This window comes from Ambystoma mexicanum, chromosome 10 (assembly GCF_040938575.1).
Source record: "Ambystoma mexicanum isolate Mex_15411 chromosome 10, UKY_AmexF1_1, whole genome shotgun sequence".
In the NCBI taxonomy this organism is placed as follows: Eukaryota; Metazoa; Chordata; class Amphibia; order Caudata; family Ambystomatidae; genus Ambystoma; species Ambystoma mexicanum.
The window spans coordinates 119,212,979-119,232,582 of record NC_090932.1 but is presented as its reverse complement, the minus strand read 5'-3'; the positions used below and the strand labels follow the sequence as shown (position 1 = coordinate 119,232,582).

Here is a 19,604-nt window from a genome sequence, read left to right as displayed (position 1 = left end):
ACACCAGGGGGAGCAGTTGGTAACAAAGGAAGAGGAGAAATGGAGCTAATAGACTTAGAAACAGTAACAGTAAAAGGGAAAAAGGCAGAGTGGGGGATACCATTTATGACTGATTTTTGCAGTGAGGAGGAAGAAGGAGTAGAGAGGGGAGGAAGAAAGAGTGAAAGGGAAAGCTTAGATAAGCTGTACCTCACTAGAACAAACATAGACTCGCCATGGATCAGTAAGAGAAGGGAGGAGCTAGAACGAAGTGAGGAGAGGGTGCACGAACTAGTGGAAAAACAAACCCATGAAGCCACACTATCACCATCTCCATCACGCCCTCCCCCATCGCACCCTACATGCTCAACCGCCACACGCTCGCTGCGCACAATAAAGCTTGCGCCCTTCATGGACGAATTGACTCCCTATGCATGTCGGCTTAGAGACCTCCCTAGCCGCAGGCAAGACAGACAAATAAACATACCCATATTAAACACAGGAAATGACGAAAAAAGGGGAAAGGAAGAAGAGGGAGGTAGGAGCAGGGGTAGTAAGGAAGAATTTGAAGTGGTAAAGGTAACGGGGGAAGAGGAGGGGTGTGAAGACTCAATATTATGGAGCGTAAAGGGTGACACAAGACACAACTTAATGCCTCTGTTGGAGAGAGGAGGGGTTAGACCACAGTATGTACCTTGGAAGCATACGGATAAAGAAAATATAAAATGTAGGCTCCCATCACTAAGTGGAGGTGCGGGTAAGTGGATATATGAAATGGAAAAACACACCGCAGGACAGAAACTAGCAGTAGGAGATGTGAAGGGCCTGTTAATATCAATATTAGGGGATAGAGCAGACGACATCTGGAAGAGAGCAGGATTTCATGGGGTAACAATAACGAACACATCGCATGATGGGGCGCCATTTGCAAACTGCAGGCATGCGTTATGGCAGGCACTGAGAGTACAGTACCCAGACACATCAGACATAGGAGCAATTACTTCCCGTAAGATGCGTGAGAATGAGAATCCTGTTGATTATATCCAGGATATTCAAGAGAAGTGGCGCATGGAAACTAGAGAACAATGGGATAAAACACCAGCCATATTTTATCATATACTAGTACAAGGGCTCCCAGAAGGAGTTCAGAAACAACTAAAGAAAGTAGTGGGAATGGAAGCAAAACTGTGGCCAGAAATACAGCTGACTATAGTACATCACTGCAGGATATGGCAAGGAAAAATGAAACAAAAGGAAGAGGACAGGAAAACAGAAGAGGCCAAACTAGTACAGAAAAAACTTACTAAATACACTATGGAGGGGGCACTAATAACTACGCCCACACCAATGGCCCAAAGCCCCACACAAGTAGTGGCTGCACAAGATCCAGCTCAAATAGCACCCCCACAAAGTATAACACAGCAAGTGCCGCCACTACAATTACACGCACCAAACGTGGGAGGAGGGTACCCAATGCAAGGAGCTGGGTATTATAGTTATAACAGAGGGAGAGGAGGATTTATGAGAGGGAGAGGATACGGATATAATACCCAACAGCAGGTGGGGGGACGAAATCCCTACCCCACAGGGCAACCGGTATACCAGGACAACACAGGGAGCTTCCCATGGCAGAGTAGGGAACCACCCGTGTGTTGGAGTTGTGGATTATTAGGACACATGTCACGTACGTGTAGGGTCAGGCCAGGAACACCATCATGGAATGAACAGGCACAACCTAGGCCATCACAAGAACAGCAGGGCATACAACAACAACAAATAACGCAACAACAGCCACAAACATATTCACTGCCACAACAACAAGTAGCGCTAACACAGCAACCCCAAACTGAACAAACGCAATTGGGTAGGGTGACGGTCTTGGGACACAACCCTTACACAGGGAATGGCCAATCATTGTACCCCCAATAGGACAGCCCACAGACGACCTTGGTGTGTCCCATCCTGTCAGTAACACCTAATAGTGCGGAGGAGCCACGCATAGAGGTAACGATAGGTGACAAAAAGTTATCATTCCTTGTTGACACCGGGGCAACCCGGTCTTGCATAAGGGAAGGTAAATTTAAGATGTCAGGCGAAGCCATGAACACCCTAGGATTTTCTGGGGCTAAAGGGTTGGTTCCTTTTACTGATAACGTTCCTTTATCTATCGGAGATTATGATCTGTCAGTTCCACTTTTGTATGATAGTGCCTCACCAGTAAATATACTGGGGAGGGACATAATGAATAGGTTAAATATGACAATCTCCTTTACAGAGGATGGTATAATTTGCTCTACCCCAGGGATTAACATGCTCGCAGCACGACAGATTATGCAAGCATACTGCGGACAGACAGCGATTAGGGCGGAACCAGTAGATGGCGAGCTATTCCAGTATGGAACAGACATGGCATTTGCATGGATGCCAGGGATAGAAGGGAAAATATGGAGGAGGCCAGCAGCTTATCTGTTCCGACCAGAAACACCTGTTAATGAACAAGAAGGAAAGGTGTTTGTAATGGACATTGAGAGCATTATTGCAACAGCTGAGTATATTGCTGTGCACGCCCAAGACAAAGAAGGAAGAGCATGGAGGGCAGTGATAGCACTAGCAGAAGGATGTAGGTTGACCCAGGTGTCAGATGAGGAGCTGTTCTCAGAGGAAAAGGAGGAGGGGGAAATGGTGTTCATGATGAGTGTAGAAATATGGCTAAGAGTGGCTCACAAACAAATAGCGCAGAAAATTGCGATGGCACTTGAGGCACCTGCATGCACCCCAGTCCCTTTCTTTAAGGAGGATATGTCAAAGGTGCCCAAATCATTATGGACCATTAGCCCTTATGACGTAGGATGCATAAAAAGCATAGGGGGTGTACGGATAAAATTGAAAAAAGGTGCCATACTACCAAGAGTAAAGCAGTACCCACTGTCAAAAGAGGCAGATGAGGGCATATATGAAACTATAACGGCCCTTATAAACAATGGCATATTGGTCCCCTCAGAATCACCATGTAACACGGCTGTGTACCCAGTGCGCAAGGCTAAAGGAGGGTCTTGGCGCTTCATACAGGACCTCAGGCCCTTGAACAACATAGTAGAAGCAGAATATCCAGTAACAGCAAACCCGGCCACAATATTGTGTGGCATCCCAGCAGAAGCATCACGATTTACAGTAATAGACCTTAAAAATGCATTTTTCTCAATACCATTACACCCCGACTCACAAGATTTGACAAGTTTCACTTACCGAAATACAAAATGGAAACATACCAGGTTACCACAGGGGTATTGTGAATCACCCTCAATTTTCAATAGAGTAATACAGATGGATTTGGGTAACGTTGAGGTGGAAAGCACAGTGTTACAGTATGTGGATGACATAATAATTTGCAGTATAAATGAAAGTAAATGTAGAGAGGACTCCTTAAAAATGTTGACTATATTGGCTGAAAAGGGGTACAAGGTAGACATGGAAAAAATACAATACTGTCAGGAACAGGTACTTTACATTGGCCAACTGATATCCCAACATGGAAGAAAGATTGCACCACAAAGAGCACAGGCCATCTCAAGCACTCCCATGCCACAGACTGTGAGAGAACTGCAGCAATTTCTGGGGCTGTGCAACTACTGTAGAGCATGGGTATTTGATTACAGTTCATACATAGGACCCCTGCTTGAGGGTTTGAAGGAAGCAAATAAAGGGGAGAAAAAGTTGGGGTGGACTATGGAAATGAGGGAGGCATTTGACGAATTGAAGGACGCGATATCAACAGCTCCAGTACTGGCATCCCCAGACTATGAGCGGCGCTTTTTTATATTTTCACATTGCGACTCAGCAGTAATGAAAGCAGTATTGGCCCAAAAAACAAGCATGGGCTATAAACCAGTAGCCTTTTATAGCGGTCACTTAGACCCCGTGATGTTAGGCCACTTCCCTTGCGAACAAGGTCTCGCTGCAGCTGCTTTTGCAGTAGAAAAAGCATCAGCGATAACCATGGGGTGTCCAACTACACTGTTTGTGGAACATGCACTATTCGCAATATTGAATAAACCCAAGTCCACACTAACGACACAAAGGGCATCAGGTTATGAGATCATTTTGTCTAGGGCTGAACTAGCGATTGTTAGATGTAGCACTGTTAACCCTGCAAGGTTCCTAGCAGAAATAATTGAGGAGGGAGATTACGCCCACGACTGCACCGAACTAAATGAAATATATTCATGTACTAGAAAAGTTGAAGAAAATGAACTAGAGGGAGGTGAGCTTTTGTTTATTGATGGGTCATCAACTATTGATCAAGGAGATGGGATACGGAGGACTGGGGCAGCAGTGGTAAAAATGATGGAGGCGCCGGTGTGTGTGGCTATGAAGTGTGTACAGTTACCACAGCATTACTCTGCTCAAGCCGCAGAACTAGTTGCACTAATATTAGCATTAAAGGAAAGTTTTAACAAACGTGTAACAATATATTCCGACAGTGCATATGTTACATCCACTGTTCACTCAGGGCTATCAAAATGGAGAAGAAGAGGGTTTGGGAGAGCTGATGGCACTCCAGTGCAACATGCCCTCTTGTTGGCTGAATTAATTGAAGTAATAAACGACCCCCAAGAGCTAGCCCTAGTAAAATGCACCGCACACACCAATGGTGAAGACCACGTCTCAAAAGGGAATGCAGCAGCAGACGCACATGCGAAATATGCTGCATACTTTGGTGAGATATGGAACCCCACAGACTCACAGAGAGGGAGAGGGAGGGGAATGGCTAGGGAGATGTTAATAAGAGAAGGGTACACCCATCTCCCAGCCACACAGATTATGGAACTACAAGCGGCTGCACCAATGGCCGAAAAGGAAATATGGGTAAAAAGAGGATGTACAATGTCACCAACCGACGCACTATGGCGCCAGGGTGGTACTGGGAAAGTTGTAATACCATTGGCACTTTTAAATACCGCCCTGAGCCAATTACATCACCCAGCCCATACAGGCAAGGAAATAATTGCAGCACGAATTAGAGAAGATTGGTTTTGTCCCGAGTTGAATTCTCATGTGTCAAATTTTATCAGCAATTGTCTCACATGTCAACAGTTTACGGCCGGTCATACCCTAAAAGTGATAAGAGGTACCATACCCCGGCCAGAAGGACCTTTTCGGCACCTTCACATTGACTATGTTGATATGATCAACATATGTCAAGGTAATAGGTATATGATTGTAGTAGTATGCCCATTTTCTAGGTGGATTGAAGCAGGGCCCTGTTCACACCCAGATGCATTTAGAGCAGCCAAATTCCTAGTAAGGGAGGTCTTCCCCAGGTGGGGAGTGTGCGAGGTGTTAAGATCAGACAACGGCCCGCATTTCGCAAACGAAATGTTCCAACATATCACAGCCCTGCTGAGCATAAAGCACAAATTTGCATGTGCATATCACCCACAGGCTAACGGTGTATGTGAACGCCTGAATGGCTTATTGAAGGAGGCAGTTGCAAAGATACAACAAACAACAAAGAAAAGTTGGTTGTATTGCCTTCCGTTAGCCTTATTCGAATTAAGGAACAGGCCAGGGTCCGACCACCACCTCACCCCACATGAGGTGGTTACTGGACGTCAAATGCGCCTTCCCCTAACGCCAACGTCAAGGGCATTCACTGACCACGAAAGTTCAGCGAGTGTACTAGGTGATGAAATGTATCAATATGTGTCGTCTTTGATTACTAGTGTTGTGTTTGTGTCTCAACAGCTCGAGCGCACGCGGGGCGGGTCCACCAGAAATCAAGAAGAAGGCGCCAGTACAGAATTAGAAAAAGAGAACTTGTGCAAACTTGCCAAAGGTGACAACGTGCTACTTCGCAATTTCAATAGGAAGTGGAACGACAAAAGGTTCACCGGCCCACATCTGGTAGAAGACGTATCACCAAGAGCAGTAAAACTAAAGGACAAGCGTGCCTGGAACCACCTACATGATGTAAAGATATATAAACTGCAGACCCGCCCCAGCGCCAACGACAGGTCCATTGGAAGAACAGCAACAACATCCCCGACGGCGGAAGGAAGTTCTACCACAGACAACGATCCAATTAACTACCCAGCTACCCCAGAGACAACAACTGACGAAGAAAGGGGTGATCACTACACTGCCCACCCCATGGTCACACGTTCAAAGAGTAAAAATACTTCCGCCATCTAAGCGCAAAAACCCCCCCCCCCGCCCATTGACTCCCAAGGACAGTTGTAACTTAAACTGAAAGCCACTGGCCGCACAAATACACATGTAAACACATGAATGTTCTCTTTTTCTCTCGCACATACAGAAACTGCGTATTATTGTATAATTGCAATTTTAAACTGAATGTTCTCTCGCACAAATACACATGTAAACACATGAATGTTCTCTTTTTTCTCTCGCACATACAGGAACTGCGTATTATTGTATTGTTAAGTAGAGAGCTAATTAACAAAGTTCACTGTCCAGGCGTAGATGGTACTCCCAGACGATAATTACCCAGAAGAATTGTCACACCAATTTGTATACGAAATAAAAAGGCCAACATACCTAAAAAGAAGAAGGGTACATGTCTACTACACAGCCTTTCTCCTGGCCATAGAATATTACATGCCCCACCTCCGCCCATACTTGCCGGTCCTAAGAGACCGATCACTTAGAGTAGCGTGGGAGCAGCTCTTCGCCTGGGCACTGAATGACTATTTGATAGGGAGAGCTTAAATAACACAAAACTAACATCTAAAAACGAGCATTTCTGAGAATTTTTAGGCGGGCAACTTTAACGTCGCAAGAATACGCTGCCAGGACTGCAGCAAGGTAAGAGCAAAATGCCGGTGAAATTAGCAGTTGTAATAAAAATAATAGGGATTTTGATGATCACCGGATTTTTGGCTGCCTCTGTCTGGCAGTACAGCTGTGCTATCAATTTTATTGCTGCACCCAAACCTAATATACCCCCGTTCCTTGCTGCAACAGGTGTTACGTCAGGTGGTAGTAGTAACATTGCACCCAAGCAAAATAGAGTTAAACGCAGCACATACTCAGACAATAAAGGTATTGATAATTATGTACAAGATTCAGCACACGTCACAAACAACATATGGTACCAGCACATGACCCGCATTGGTAAGCAGACAACTGAGGATAGCTGCTACGTCTGCTCATTAATACCATACGCCATGAGTGCTTCACGAACATTTGTTGCCACAGAAATAAATGAGAAGATAGCGCAGTGCATAATATACTTGGCACTGTTCCAGACGAAAGGAAGATTTCAAGGAACTGTAGTGCACATGACATGGAAAACACGAGACTCATACCCATATGAAAACAACTTCCTCAAGACCTACTTGAGTTATCACAAGACCAGTTTACATGCTGAAGCATTCAAATATATAACAAGTGGCCCTGCAAAAGGAGAAACACAGAAAGTAACACTGCAGTACTTACCATGTGATTGGTACGCCACTGAAGTTCCGGGTAAACAAGGATGCTGGGAGAGGCCGCTACTGACGATAACAGGAAAGGTGTATCTGGACAACAGCTGGGAGATAGGAGTGATTGGCAGCAACATGGTAACAAAAGAAACTATCTCAACCATCGAGGCACACAATCACCGATGTTGGACGACGTGGATCAAGTATGTACCAAGGCTCACGTGGGTAGAAGAAGATGAAGACCCAATAACGATACTACCGTTGACTGCGCCCAAGGTATGCTACCAGCATAAAGGAGAGGTGGACGTAGGATATAACACCAATTGTGCAAGTGTGACGGAGTTACCTGAGGGGGGAGCGGGAACAGCAGTAATAATGGACCATTATTGGGCCTGTGGAGAAAAGGCATACCATACGCTGCCTCCCCTGTGGAATGGTGTGTGCACAATGGTACACGTCAATGTGCCATCACTAGTGGTACCTAAGAAGCATGTCAATGTGGCGAAATTTCCTAGAATGAATGAAGGGGATAAGAGAAGAAAGAGATCTGCACCACTTCGGGAGGAGCAAGGGAACAGGACCAACAGCAATGACACTGTCCTAAATAGAAGAAAAAGACAAGGAGAGCCGCTGACAGGAAATTACCTGTGGGGAAGGTCGGAAACGGCACTAACATCAATACCGCCAGAACACAGACTATTTAGCAGAGCAGCAATGTTCTTCTCCTCAATAATACACCCGGGACTACAGGCTTACGCAAACGCAAAATGGCTCCAAATAACTAGATGGGAACTAATGATGACCATCAATTCTACAGTAAATGGGTTCAACGCAATAAAAGAGGAGCTGCGAGCTGTAAGGATGGTAGCACTACAGAACAGATATGTATTGGACCTTCTCACAGCAATGGAAGGAGGAGTTTGTGCAAAGATAGGACAATCATGCTGCACGTTCATACCTGCCAATGATGCTGACAATGGTACACTGACAGAAGCAGTTTCGCAATTGGCCCAGATGCACTCCAAAATGATGGATGAAAGCAACGGTGTGAACAAGGATAAGAGCTGGTTTTCACTGTTATGGTCATGGATGCCATCTTGGCTGTCAGATGGACTGAAAATAATAGTGGGCTGTACTATATTGGCTGGAGCTACCCTGATCATAATTAGATTTTGGAAGGCACGGAAGGCACGCACTACTGACGAGTTGCTGGAAATGGTGGGAATGCACCCCTTGATGCCAACAGATGACGGCCAGCATACAGGTGTAATAATACAGGAGAGGGAGAAGCTGCGCACCCAAATTATCACCAACCATCTAGACCCACCATCCGTGAAGATCGAGAACCCAAGAAACCCCAGGAGCTACATAGGAAGATGGGTATACTGTACTCCTGGAGGTACCTGTGAATATATGTATTGGTCCTTTGAAGATCATGTAAACCACTATGGACATCTCGGAGGAATAACTAAGATATGGCGAGTAAGAGGAGATAACGAGAAGGATATGTTTCTGGTCGACAAGTCGACCAGAGGGGGGACTGAAGTGGGAGAATGGAAGACCAGGCTCCCGTCCTTCGCCTCTCGCGCATGGCCTAGAGGGTCACGACCCAAACACCCGCCACGAGAAGAGTTTGTCCATTTGCCAGACGACCAGATACCCTGGTACAGGAACATACGGATGTGTCCATCTGCCTGCCCAGCAGCCCGCACTGGCCATGCCGACACCTGCGGCACGGATCAACTAGACTAAAATATACACGTCGTTAGAGATGCCATGACGACCTAGACAACGGGAAGCACATCTGTACAAATGTACACACTGGACATTCCCACACCAACCTACACGAAGAATATACTCAGTGCTATGACGTAGGCGACAGGCATATTCACGGACGTGCATCTTTATTATTTTTACATAGGCTTTCAGAATGCAGAAACGCAAGACGCGTCATGAACTCTTCTACTAGCTTGCTCACGCTTCTCTTGAAACCAGTTACCGCCATGAGAAGTATAATGAAGACAATACTGGTCATGAAATTATATGCTCCTATAACCTAAAGCACCTGTACACCAAACGGACAACTTATGCACCAGGCCCAAGGAGGCCTCAAACAAGAGCTCCCGTAGACATTAACAAGGCAAGAGTCAGTTGCTGATCCTGCAGAATGAGCTTGGCGAAGCAACCAGCCAAGGTCGCAATGTTGCAAACCTACGTTCCAAGAGCAAATCATCAAAGGCACGATGTTGCAACCTCGTACTCCACGCACCAACGTTAAAGTCACCCCGACAAATTAAACCAGACGCGCAGTAGAAAAACAATATTAATTGTGCAGAATTCTGCCTCTTTCACGGTCCCTCCCCACGTGACCAAGCCGAACCCGACGAGATGCCAAACCCAGGAGAACAGAGGCGTCTGGATCCCTCGCTACGAGACACTGGCAGATACACTTGAAAGGCTCAATGGACATCTGCAACAGTGGGAGCGGTCCCCCGCCCAGCTATGAATAAGTCCTCACATTGTCTGCATGTACCCATAGTGAAACATTGTTACAACTTACAGGTACACCGAGAGCTGGGAACGACGGTGGTCCCAGGCTGGGAAGCTCACGGGCGCACCAATCAGAACATGGGGCTCTTATCACTGACGCCAGCAAATTTAGCCAATCCCCAGGAGTCTTCATGTAACAATTCTCATGTATCTAATTGTAAGGACAACCCAGATATACCACCTGACTACACCTTGTCCACTAATATCATTTTCTATATGTGTGCTATACTAACCCTACCACTCGAACACCCAATTAAGAGTGGCGATAGGTTTTTTGTTAACTTTCTGAAGTGACGCAAGTAGCGCGTCATAATACCGTAAAAAGGGCCTGCGAGCCCCATGATTGTGTGTGTGTCAGGACGAACGCGTACGCTCCTTGACCCATCCCTGCCGTTTTGTCTAATAAACAGCAGAGTCACCTTGCTCCTTGTGTGCGTCTCATACTCTATCTCACCTCATCTGGGATATACACGGGAGGAGTTGGGGCCTCCCTGCCTGGAGGTCCGCGGACGGCCCGGCCGACCCCGGCAGAATTTCCCCCCGACAATAGGCATCTCGTTGGGCACATATTTAGATACTACTTTGTTAATGGGATTAAGTAGCGCTGTAGAAAATTACAATGCAATGGAACAATAAATTGCATGCAGTGCAAAAGAAACAGAGCGTGTTAAAACGTTGTTGATGATTAGTAGTGGTAAGGAAATACGCTTACGTCTAAACAGAGCGTGTTATAACGTTGTTGATGATTAGTAGTAGTAAGGCGATAAGCCGTTTCCCATTCTTCTCTTGCAAAAGAAAAAGAGGAAAACAAGACAAACGGGACGGATCGCATGGATGGTTAAAAAGAAAAGGGCACTGATCAGAGAGGCCAACAGAGACGTCATTCAGGGGTCGCCAGGAGTCACAGTTGTGACCCCTGAGATCTTCCTTGCTACCGCTGTGGTCTCCCTTGCTACCCCTAAAAAAAAAAAAAAAACAAAATTCAAAATAAAATAAAACATAATTTTCTTTTTTTTTTTAAACATTACATTGAAGCTCCTGGTCTGTAGCCAGTAGCGTGTGGCTCTTTGTTTCTGGAGTGGCTGATTTTTTGATAGCTATAGCCGCTAAGATAGCTCGGTGGATTGCATGCTTGCTGCTGCAATGTGTGTGATCTGCAGGTTGCAGGTTCGACTCCTGGCACGGTCAACTCAGCCTTTCATCCTGCTGAGGTTGATAAATGAGTACCACTACAGGTTGGGTGATATTTTATGTATATTTGTTATTTATGAAGCGCTTACGCGTAAGTGCTATATAGTACATCATTATCGCTTGGCCTTGGACGTCTACTTGCATTCAGTCATTTGGTAATAAGGGCCTATACACGCTGATATTAATGATACATATGGCTATCCATTCTTGTAAAAATGTGTATCACTTTACAGTGATATTGTAACCATATTTTTCGTAGTGTACTTAGAAACAATGTCACTTCCTGTTTTGTCAAGGGGTGAAAGGTTGTGTTCCATTGCTTCCTGTATTGTCACTTTGGGGTGGGGTCAAATGACATCACATTCTGTGATGTCTTCAGGGGGTCAATGATTGTGTGATGTCACCTCCGCTACCCTTGACAATTTGGTGAAATTACATCCCTGGAGGCCAAGAGTGAAAGTAGAAGGAAATCATAGGAGAAAGCCATTACTACATTTAATGACAATACGCAGAAAACATAACTGGAGAAGGACAGGAAAAGGAAGCCATCCAAGTGAAGCAAGGAAAGGGGCACTGGACAGTCAGGAGGAAGCAGAAAATAAAACGTGAATGGCAGAGATAAAAGCAGAATTCAATGGGTACAAAAGCGTAGGCAGGTATGCTAAGGAGAAGTGTGGACTGGTAATCAAGCTATGTAAAAATAAAACCGAGAGAGAATGGGAGAAAAAGTAAGGAAATGATGAATCATACAGGTGTTGTAAAGTAAAAAGAAAATAGAATACGTGCTAGCGAGAGCAGTGATGAATTGAAAAGGAAAATAAAGGGTAAACATTGAAACCAACATTAAGCGCAGAAATGGAGAGCGGAAAAGAGTCAGGAGGAAAATGAATGAATGAAGGGGTACTACAGCTATAAAGGGAGGAAGGGAATCTCGGTCTTTGAAGAATTAATATGAATTACATGACTGTGCATCAAAGACTTCATAGAGTAAAGGCAGCCAGGAATAGAGCATTGACATTGATTAGCGAAAGAAGAAAATAAGCAAAGACATGAGAGACATTGGCATAGAAGTGGCAATTTAGACTAAAGATTGAATAGTAGAAGAAGGATCTACAGTGTATAGAGTGTATAGAGAAAATAGCAGTCCATCTGAAATCTGAGACACACCAAAACGAAGAGGGTAGGTGGCAGAGTAATCGCCAGCTGTAGCCACAGGAGAGGGATGGTTAGAGAGGCAGGAACAAAACCAAGAAATGGCATTACAAGAAATTCTGAAAGTACAGAGATTGAAACACTGAATTGAATGGCCTACCATGTCAAAAGCCACAAATTACCCCAATCGAATGAAGAAATGACTGATTAGAATGTGACCAGGTTTGGAAAGTAACCTGTAAGAGGAGCTTTGTCAGAAGGAGCAGCACACAAATCAGATTCAAGTGGTGGGGGGGGGGGGAGTTAATATGTGATAATTGAGAGTCAAGCGCACATTCAAGAAATTGATAGTGAGGTAAGACAGTAGTGTGATGTGAGAGAGGATCCAAGAAGAGGTTAAAAAAAATGAATAAGACTTTAGCATGCTTGAAAGAAAGAGAAAATAATATCAGATGAATGAGAATAATTAAAGGGAGAAGTCAAATATGGAAGGAGGAAGGGGTGCACTGAAGTGATGAGAGAAGAATGCAAGGGATCAAGAGGAGCCAACAGTAGACACCATAGAAAATGGCGATATAGGGTGTTGTGACCACTCCAAGCGAACCTGCACAAAGAATCGTACTGTAGTGGACACTGAGCCCAGGAGGCGGCCAGCTCAAGGACCTGAGGAGGGACATTTAAGTTACCTTATATCCACAACGTTTTCTTTAGGACTCAACCTGCACACAATCCCAAATAATACCCTGTAGCGTGTGTATTTGAGTCACCCTTGCCTGTTGTCTGCAGTGGCTGTTCTAACAATGTGTATGCATACAAAATAAGATAAAAAGGCAGCAGTGGCATCATTAGTAAACGATGCACATATGAAAGTGTAGTGATCTAGTTGTCTTGTATATCTTCTGTTGTCAGTATTCATTGCCATACTACATACAGCCAACAGTACACATTCCTGTCTGACCTCATGTCAGCAACAATGTTGCTAATCCAGTTTGCTAAACCAAAGGAAATAATAAGTATAATCTGCCGGAAGCGTACATTGTTATGTCCTTATGTAGAAACCAGGAGTGATGGTTTTGAGCTGTTGCTTCTCTCTTTTTCAGGCTTGAGGAAAGTTGGATAGTCTGGATGGCCATCATCTTTGCCGCATTAATGATTGTGGTGTTCTGTTGGGTGAGAGTTATAAAATCCTGGAAGAACTGCATGCAGGTAGTACAGAAGCAGTCCTCGCGCTTTTTCAACTATTTCACCAAGGTGTGGAATAGTTGCCGTGGGACCCCTGCCCGGAGGAGAAGAACATACCAAAGAGAGCCCCCCGAAGTACGAGTTCAAGAAACGCAGAGTCCTCCCGGAACCCCATCAATAATTCAGAATGTGGAAGGTACGCTATCTCACCGCAACTTTATGTAAACTCAGTGTTTGATGTCCTTTTATTTAGTTACTTTACTCATCAGAGAGTCCTATTTATATCTTTTGTTTGTCATGAAGACAACATTGATAAAACATGCTTTAATCCCACTGTATAATATGCATTTCCAAAATAACATGAAGCCAATTATGACAAGATCACTGATGAAAAGTGTGAGATAGGAATTCGCGTGATGACACATATGTAGATTCAAATTAAAAAGGATGTTCTGAGTGTGAGAACACTAATTTTAAAATTAATTTTTGATCCACTGACCCCAGCAGCCAAAGTTGGAGTCCTCCCATTACCAGACACACTCCCCTTTCAGAGTGTCAATAATACAAGGAATCCCGGGGGTGCAAAGCATCCAGCTCTTTCCCTGAGTCTTGCGCAAGAATACGAAGAAAAAACCACACAGAGCGTCACTATTGAAGGAAACTGCAAGCCTATTTTTTATTTATTTATTTATTTGCATTTGGTTTTAACAAAACCTTTACAAAATGTTTCCTTTACTTTTTAACCTAAAATTCAGACATTTTTGTTTCACATTTACATAATAAAATGTATACAAATTAAAATTCTACTATAGTGAATTCCATATATAAAATAAAATGATCTGTAACATAACCTTGGAAATAGAGCTATCAACCATATCCTCCCACAATATATGCAAACAAACAATTGTACATTATCATGTAGTGCCGGAGGAATTGTGCAAAACAGTCATGAGATTTACCATTTCAGATTTTCCATTTTCCAAATTAACGATTGACCTTCCAGAAATTCTCAGTTGAGGTTTATCTCACAGCTCAGAATCATATACATGTGACCTAATATCTACCGCTATAGAGAATGCAATGAGCCATTCATGCCCCCTTCATCTAGAGGTGAGTTGAAATGGGGAAGTGAGCACGTTTCTAGAGAGTCAAGTTTCAGATGGACATTGCATGCTGGGCTCCTACTCATGCTTGTACTTATGTTTGACTTTATCTTTGGAATAGCATCTAAAGCCAGTCTTAAGACTTGTTAATACCGCTCTCTAAATTAACATTTGAATAAAAAATGTGCCTAGCCATTGCAGTTGTGGCTTTGAATTAATAGGGCCAGGATTCTTAAGGTTCATGATCCATTGAACACTGTTCCGTGTATTCAGGCACAGATGACATTAAGTTAATCAAATCAGATTCGATTTTTGTTAAGAATCGCCCCAGTGAAAGTATAAATGAGTTGTTGGTACCTGCCATACACTTAGAACACAAGGATTCCCTCGAAAAAGACACAATTCTTATGTTGTTTTCCGCCATATAACAAATTCTCAGCGTTTCATAATATACGCAATCAGGGGTGTTGCTAGGTCTGGAAAAGATCAGGAGCTAAGCTAATGTCGGGAATGGCGGGATTCGGGGCTGGCTATATCCTTTTGGTTGTAGCCCCTGAGCTTCTATCCGGGGCTACAACCAAAAGACCCGGGGCTATAGCCCCCTTAGGACCCCCCTAGCAATGCCTCTGTACGCAATAGATAACTAAGTGCTTGATAGTTTCCTGGTGTTGCAGTTGAAGGCAAAATGTACAACTATCTGATGTGCTTTGTTGCCAGTATTTGGTACGCTCCAAAGTATGAAGTGTATTCATTCTAAATCGCATGTAGATTGAGCACGTTTTTTCACACGGAAAGCATTCTATATAAATCCGAGATACTTTCAACTCAGGGTAGTTGCTAATGAATGAACGCATGAGCATGTTCATCTTTGGTGAAGAGGACCATATGAATTCCCAACAAAACGAGGTCCTCATGATGTTCCCATATTTGTTTTAAGATGATTGGTGAGTTTAATGGACATATAATTCTTTGATTATTATCAAGCGCAAGCTTCACCCACTCGATATCATCGTAATTAAGAATCCTTAACATGGGAATCTGATTGAAAACTTTGAAAATTAATGAACGGTTAAGCCGTGCTACACCGTTGATTGCCGGATCACTAATCCACCCCATAATTGTAGATGTATTAGCAGATAAAATCGGCAATCCATGTGAATCTAATTATTCATCTTCAACATGGGTGTTAAATTCGATATTCCCAGTTACACCAGAAAGTGTTGGAACCAAAGGCGTGGGTTCCTTTAATTTATGTGATTCTTCGTCATCAATACCCCTCCCTTCAGACTGCGAAGGCGAAAAAGATTGCACTTTGCAGTCAATACTGACTGTTGACGTAGATGGAATACTACAGCTTTCGGGGACCTATTTGCCAGGAGCTTTCAGGATGTCATTGTTTGTCAATTTTATAGTATTTTTTAGGAGAGGGTAGAAGGAAGATAGTTGGGATTGTTTGCTATCTTTAGGTTCAGTATTGAGGGTTGGCTGCTTATTTTGCACTGACTGCATAGGCTTTTGATCTAGGCTAACAGAAGGTTTGGAAGTCATCGATGCCTTACTATTTACCTCCGACACATCTTTCTCTTTTTTTGTTTTTTCTTGCGTACGTTTGTTGTCACTATCAGCAGATGGTATGAGGGTAAATTGTGTTGCAGTGCTGGCACAGTTCCACCGCTCGTCGCTGGCAGTCAGCGAGCAAAGAGAGAGCTAACTTTATGCGTGGAATTAGTAGATTGTATTGTATTGCTGTTTTACATACTTTTCCACTTCGTAAGCTACATGCCATACTTCATTTAGGAAGCGGGCCAAAGCACCGATATAGCACATCTATGTGGTAAACTGGGGGGACAGACAGAGCGCACAATGAAAAGACGCAAAGAAAAAAACAGTGCTCAATGTCAAAAGAGAGTTGAACTGAAATCGAAAGGTGCTGGGCAAAAGACAATTATCCTAGCCCTATCGCTCCAACAGCACTTGCAGGGCACTTCCGGGTGCACCAGGCTCTATGTAGGCGTACTGGACGTCAGGGGGTGGAGCCAAAACAACAATAATGATTCTAGAAAAAAAGAAAAAAAAGTAACGTGGGGCACGTATGCATTAGACTCTTAAACACCGCAACCCAAGTTCATTACGCAGATTAGGAATATTCTGCGTTGGTACAAAGAAAAGGAAGAGTCCAATGCAGAGGAAGGGTCCAATGGAAAGGAAAAGTCTGGTGCAAGGGGAAAGTCCAATGTTCACTCATTTGTATTTACTCAGTATTGAAGTCCTTGCGGCGTTTCGCCGAGCAGATGAAGCAAGGCTTCCTCTTGCCGACTCGCCTTCGGCAGGAGTTTTCCACTCAGTTTCCCAATGAGCAGCGTTCAGCTAGGATGGGACAGCAAGACCAACCAGCCCAACAGCACTTGCAGGGCACCTCTAGGTGCAAGCCTATAGCGAATTCTGCGTCTCGTTACTCATTGGCTCCTAGAATCCTACAACTAAAGAAAATCACAGGGATGTCAGGTAAGCAACCTCACTTGGTGTCCCACTACTCAACAGAAGTGGAAAATGAGATTTTATGACGTTCACCTGGATGGAATATACATTCAAACGATGCCTTTTGACAATCAACATAAAAGAAAGTCGTGCACGTGTGGGCTCATTTACCATCCACGCTTTCCAGGGACGGAACCATCACATCTCCCCATGCCACCCAAAATACAAGCTGGTGCTTTGTCAATGTTGAATTGTGGCCTATTTCCAGTATTACCCAAATTGACTTTTTACAATTGACCTTTTGCACAATTTGACCTAATTATAGTGGTCCTAATTGACCTTCTGCACAATTGACATTTATATTTTAGTTATTTTATATATGTATTGGGTTGGTTTTGGATTATAAATAATATAAGGGGATTGGGTGGGGGGGGATTGCAGGGGGTTTTGGATTGGGGGGGTTGCAGGGGGTTTCCCCCTGCATATATGTCCTAATTGACCTTCTAAATTAGGTGAATTCTCCCGAGGCCAATTCTCCCGAGGTCAATTGTAAAAAGGTCAATTAGTATACAACCCTATTTCCATTATGTTTACCTCTGCCAATATATCTCACAGGGAAATGAATTGCAGCCCTCTGCCACTGCTGGCCACTTAGGTACTATAGCTCAGTGGTAACATACACTTGGAAGCAAGGCGACGCAGAGCACACATGTTTAAATCCCGGGTCCGGGCTTAGAAGCCTCTAAGGAATTAAGCGTTTTATAAAAACAACAATTATAAATTAGTGCTGCGAGTACCTCCTCCTGAAAACACGTTCAGGACACTATTTTATGGAGGGAGACATTACCACTCTCCCTGAATGTGCTCCTCTTATTGGAAAGCTGCTCTCTACTCTGTTTGTTTGGATCCAAGGGAGCCTTTAAAAAAACGTCGAGTCAGTCCAATATTCAAGGTAGCATCATCAAAGTAGGGACAGTACCATTAGTCTTTTTACGATATTCTTGCTTCTTTGTCCATTGCCACTCCTCACTTCCACGGCTTTTAAAGTGGGATCCATTCTTCTTCTTTCAAGAAAGGTAGCTCAGTATATGCCCAAGTCATTTTCTGCATTACCCTAGCTTTCTGTTGATAGTCTGGTTTAATGCCATAGTACTTAGGTCGGACTATGTTGGCAGAATTATGCTTTGTCAGTTGACAACTACTGAAACCATGCAATTGTTCCAAAATCAATGTGGGTGGCATTGGATACCATGTGGGAGGTCTCCTGGAAATGTGGCGCACTCTGGCTCTTTGACTGGATAATGAAGGGTGTGTGGCAACACAATGTATCAACTTCTCATGTATGTGGTAGAGCAGTGAGGACGTAATCCAGGAGCTGCAATAAAGTTAACTTCCTCACTGGTGTCCATGCCTCCCTCACTGGTGTCCATGCCTCCTCCATAAGGCACCAATTCTATGTCCCCCTCCTGCATTGAGTACATAACTGGTGAGAAGCTTGTATGGAGCATACATGAGGGCGGTGGAAAGGATCATCAATTTCCCATCTGCCTGTCTAGGCCAACTGGCTTGCCTGTTGGCAGTGAATGGTAATGGGATTGAGGTCTTCTACGATATGCCCCGGTAGCAGTGCTCTCCTCCTTGGCTGCATTGCCCTCTCCTCCTTCCTCTTCTACACCTCCACAGGGTGTACCTTTGATTTGTACCCCTCCCCGGAAGTCTTTCAAGGATGGCAACCTTCTCCATATTGCCCGCTCAGCTGTCAAACACTTCTGACATCTGCCACCTCCTGGAGGAACTTGACCTTGATTTCCTCGGTCTCACTGAGACATGGTTCACGGCCAGCTCTGTCTCAAACCTTGACACGCTCCTCCCTGACGACTAAAAGATCCTCTCCGCGCCCAGGTCCAACCACTCCAGGGTGTAGCCCTGATTTTCCCCCGAGTGGATTCCTGCCTCTGTCATTCCTATGCAGGCCTACTCCTCTTTTGAATGCCTCATCTGCAGGCTCTCTCTCTTTCTCCTAGCCAATCCCTTACTGTGTCTACTATCTATCGGCCACCTGGTCAGATCTCCTCCCTCTCTAAATGGGCAGACCTTTCCTCTTCCCTCCTGGCCTCGACCACTCAACCCCTCCTTCTTGGAAACTTTAACATCCACCTGGATGCCTCCTGTCCTTCCTCTGGACTCTTTTGTGACCTCTGCGACTCTCTCTCACTCTCTATTCTCCTCTCTGGCCCGGCTCACTCTGCAGGGCACACTCTGGATGTTCAGAGCTCCTCAGAACTTCCCCTTTCTATCCCTCTCACCACTAATCTCTCCTGGAGTGATCACTTTCTCCTTTCCTCCCAGCTCACCCTCTCTTCCCCCCAGCTAAGCCAACTCCAGCACTGCCACCCGCCTTCTTGGTTATACGACCCATGAAGCATGTGTCAGTTGAGGATTTCTATGCCACTTTCTGACCCCCCCTCTCCCTGTGGCTGACTCATACCCTGACACAGCCCTTTCCATGCTCCACTCTGCTATA

The 19,604-nt window shown here is 44.5% G+C and overlaps 1 protein-coding gene across 1 annotated transcript in view; it reads left to right on the top strand.

Annotated features, from left to right (window-relative positions):
• Window positions 1-19,604, top strand: part of LOC138491215 (scavenger receptor cysteine-rich type 1 protein M130-like) — a 1,027,000-nt gene that overhangs the window by 918,627 nt on the left and 88,769 nt on the right. Inside the window, exon 7 of the mRNA XM_069617602.1 lies at window positions 13,418-13,695. Coding sequence (XP_069473703.1) covers window positions 13,418-13,695 — 278 coding nt within the window. The remainder of the gene's footprint in view (window positions 1-13,417; window positions 13,696-19,604) is intronic.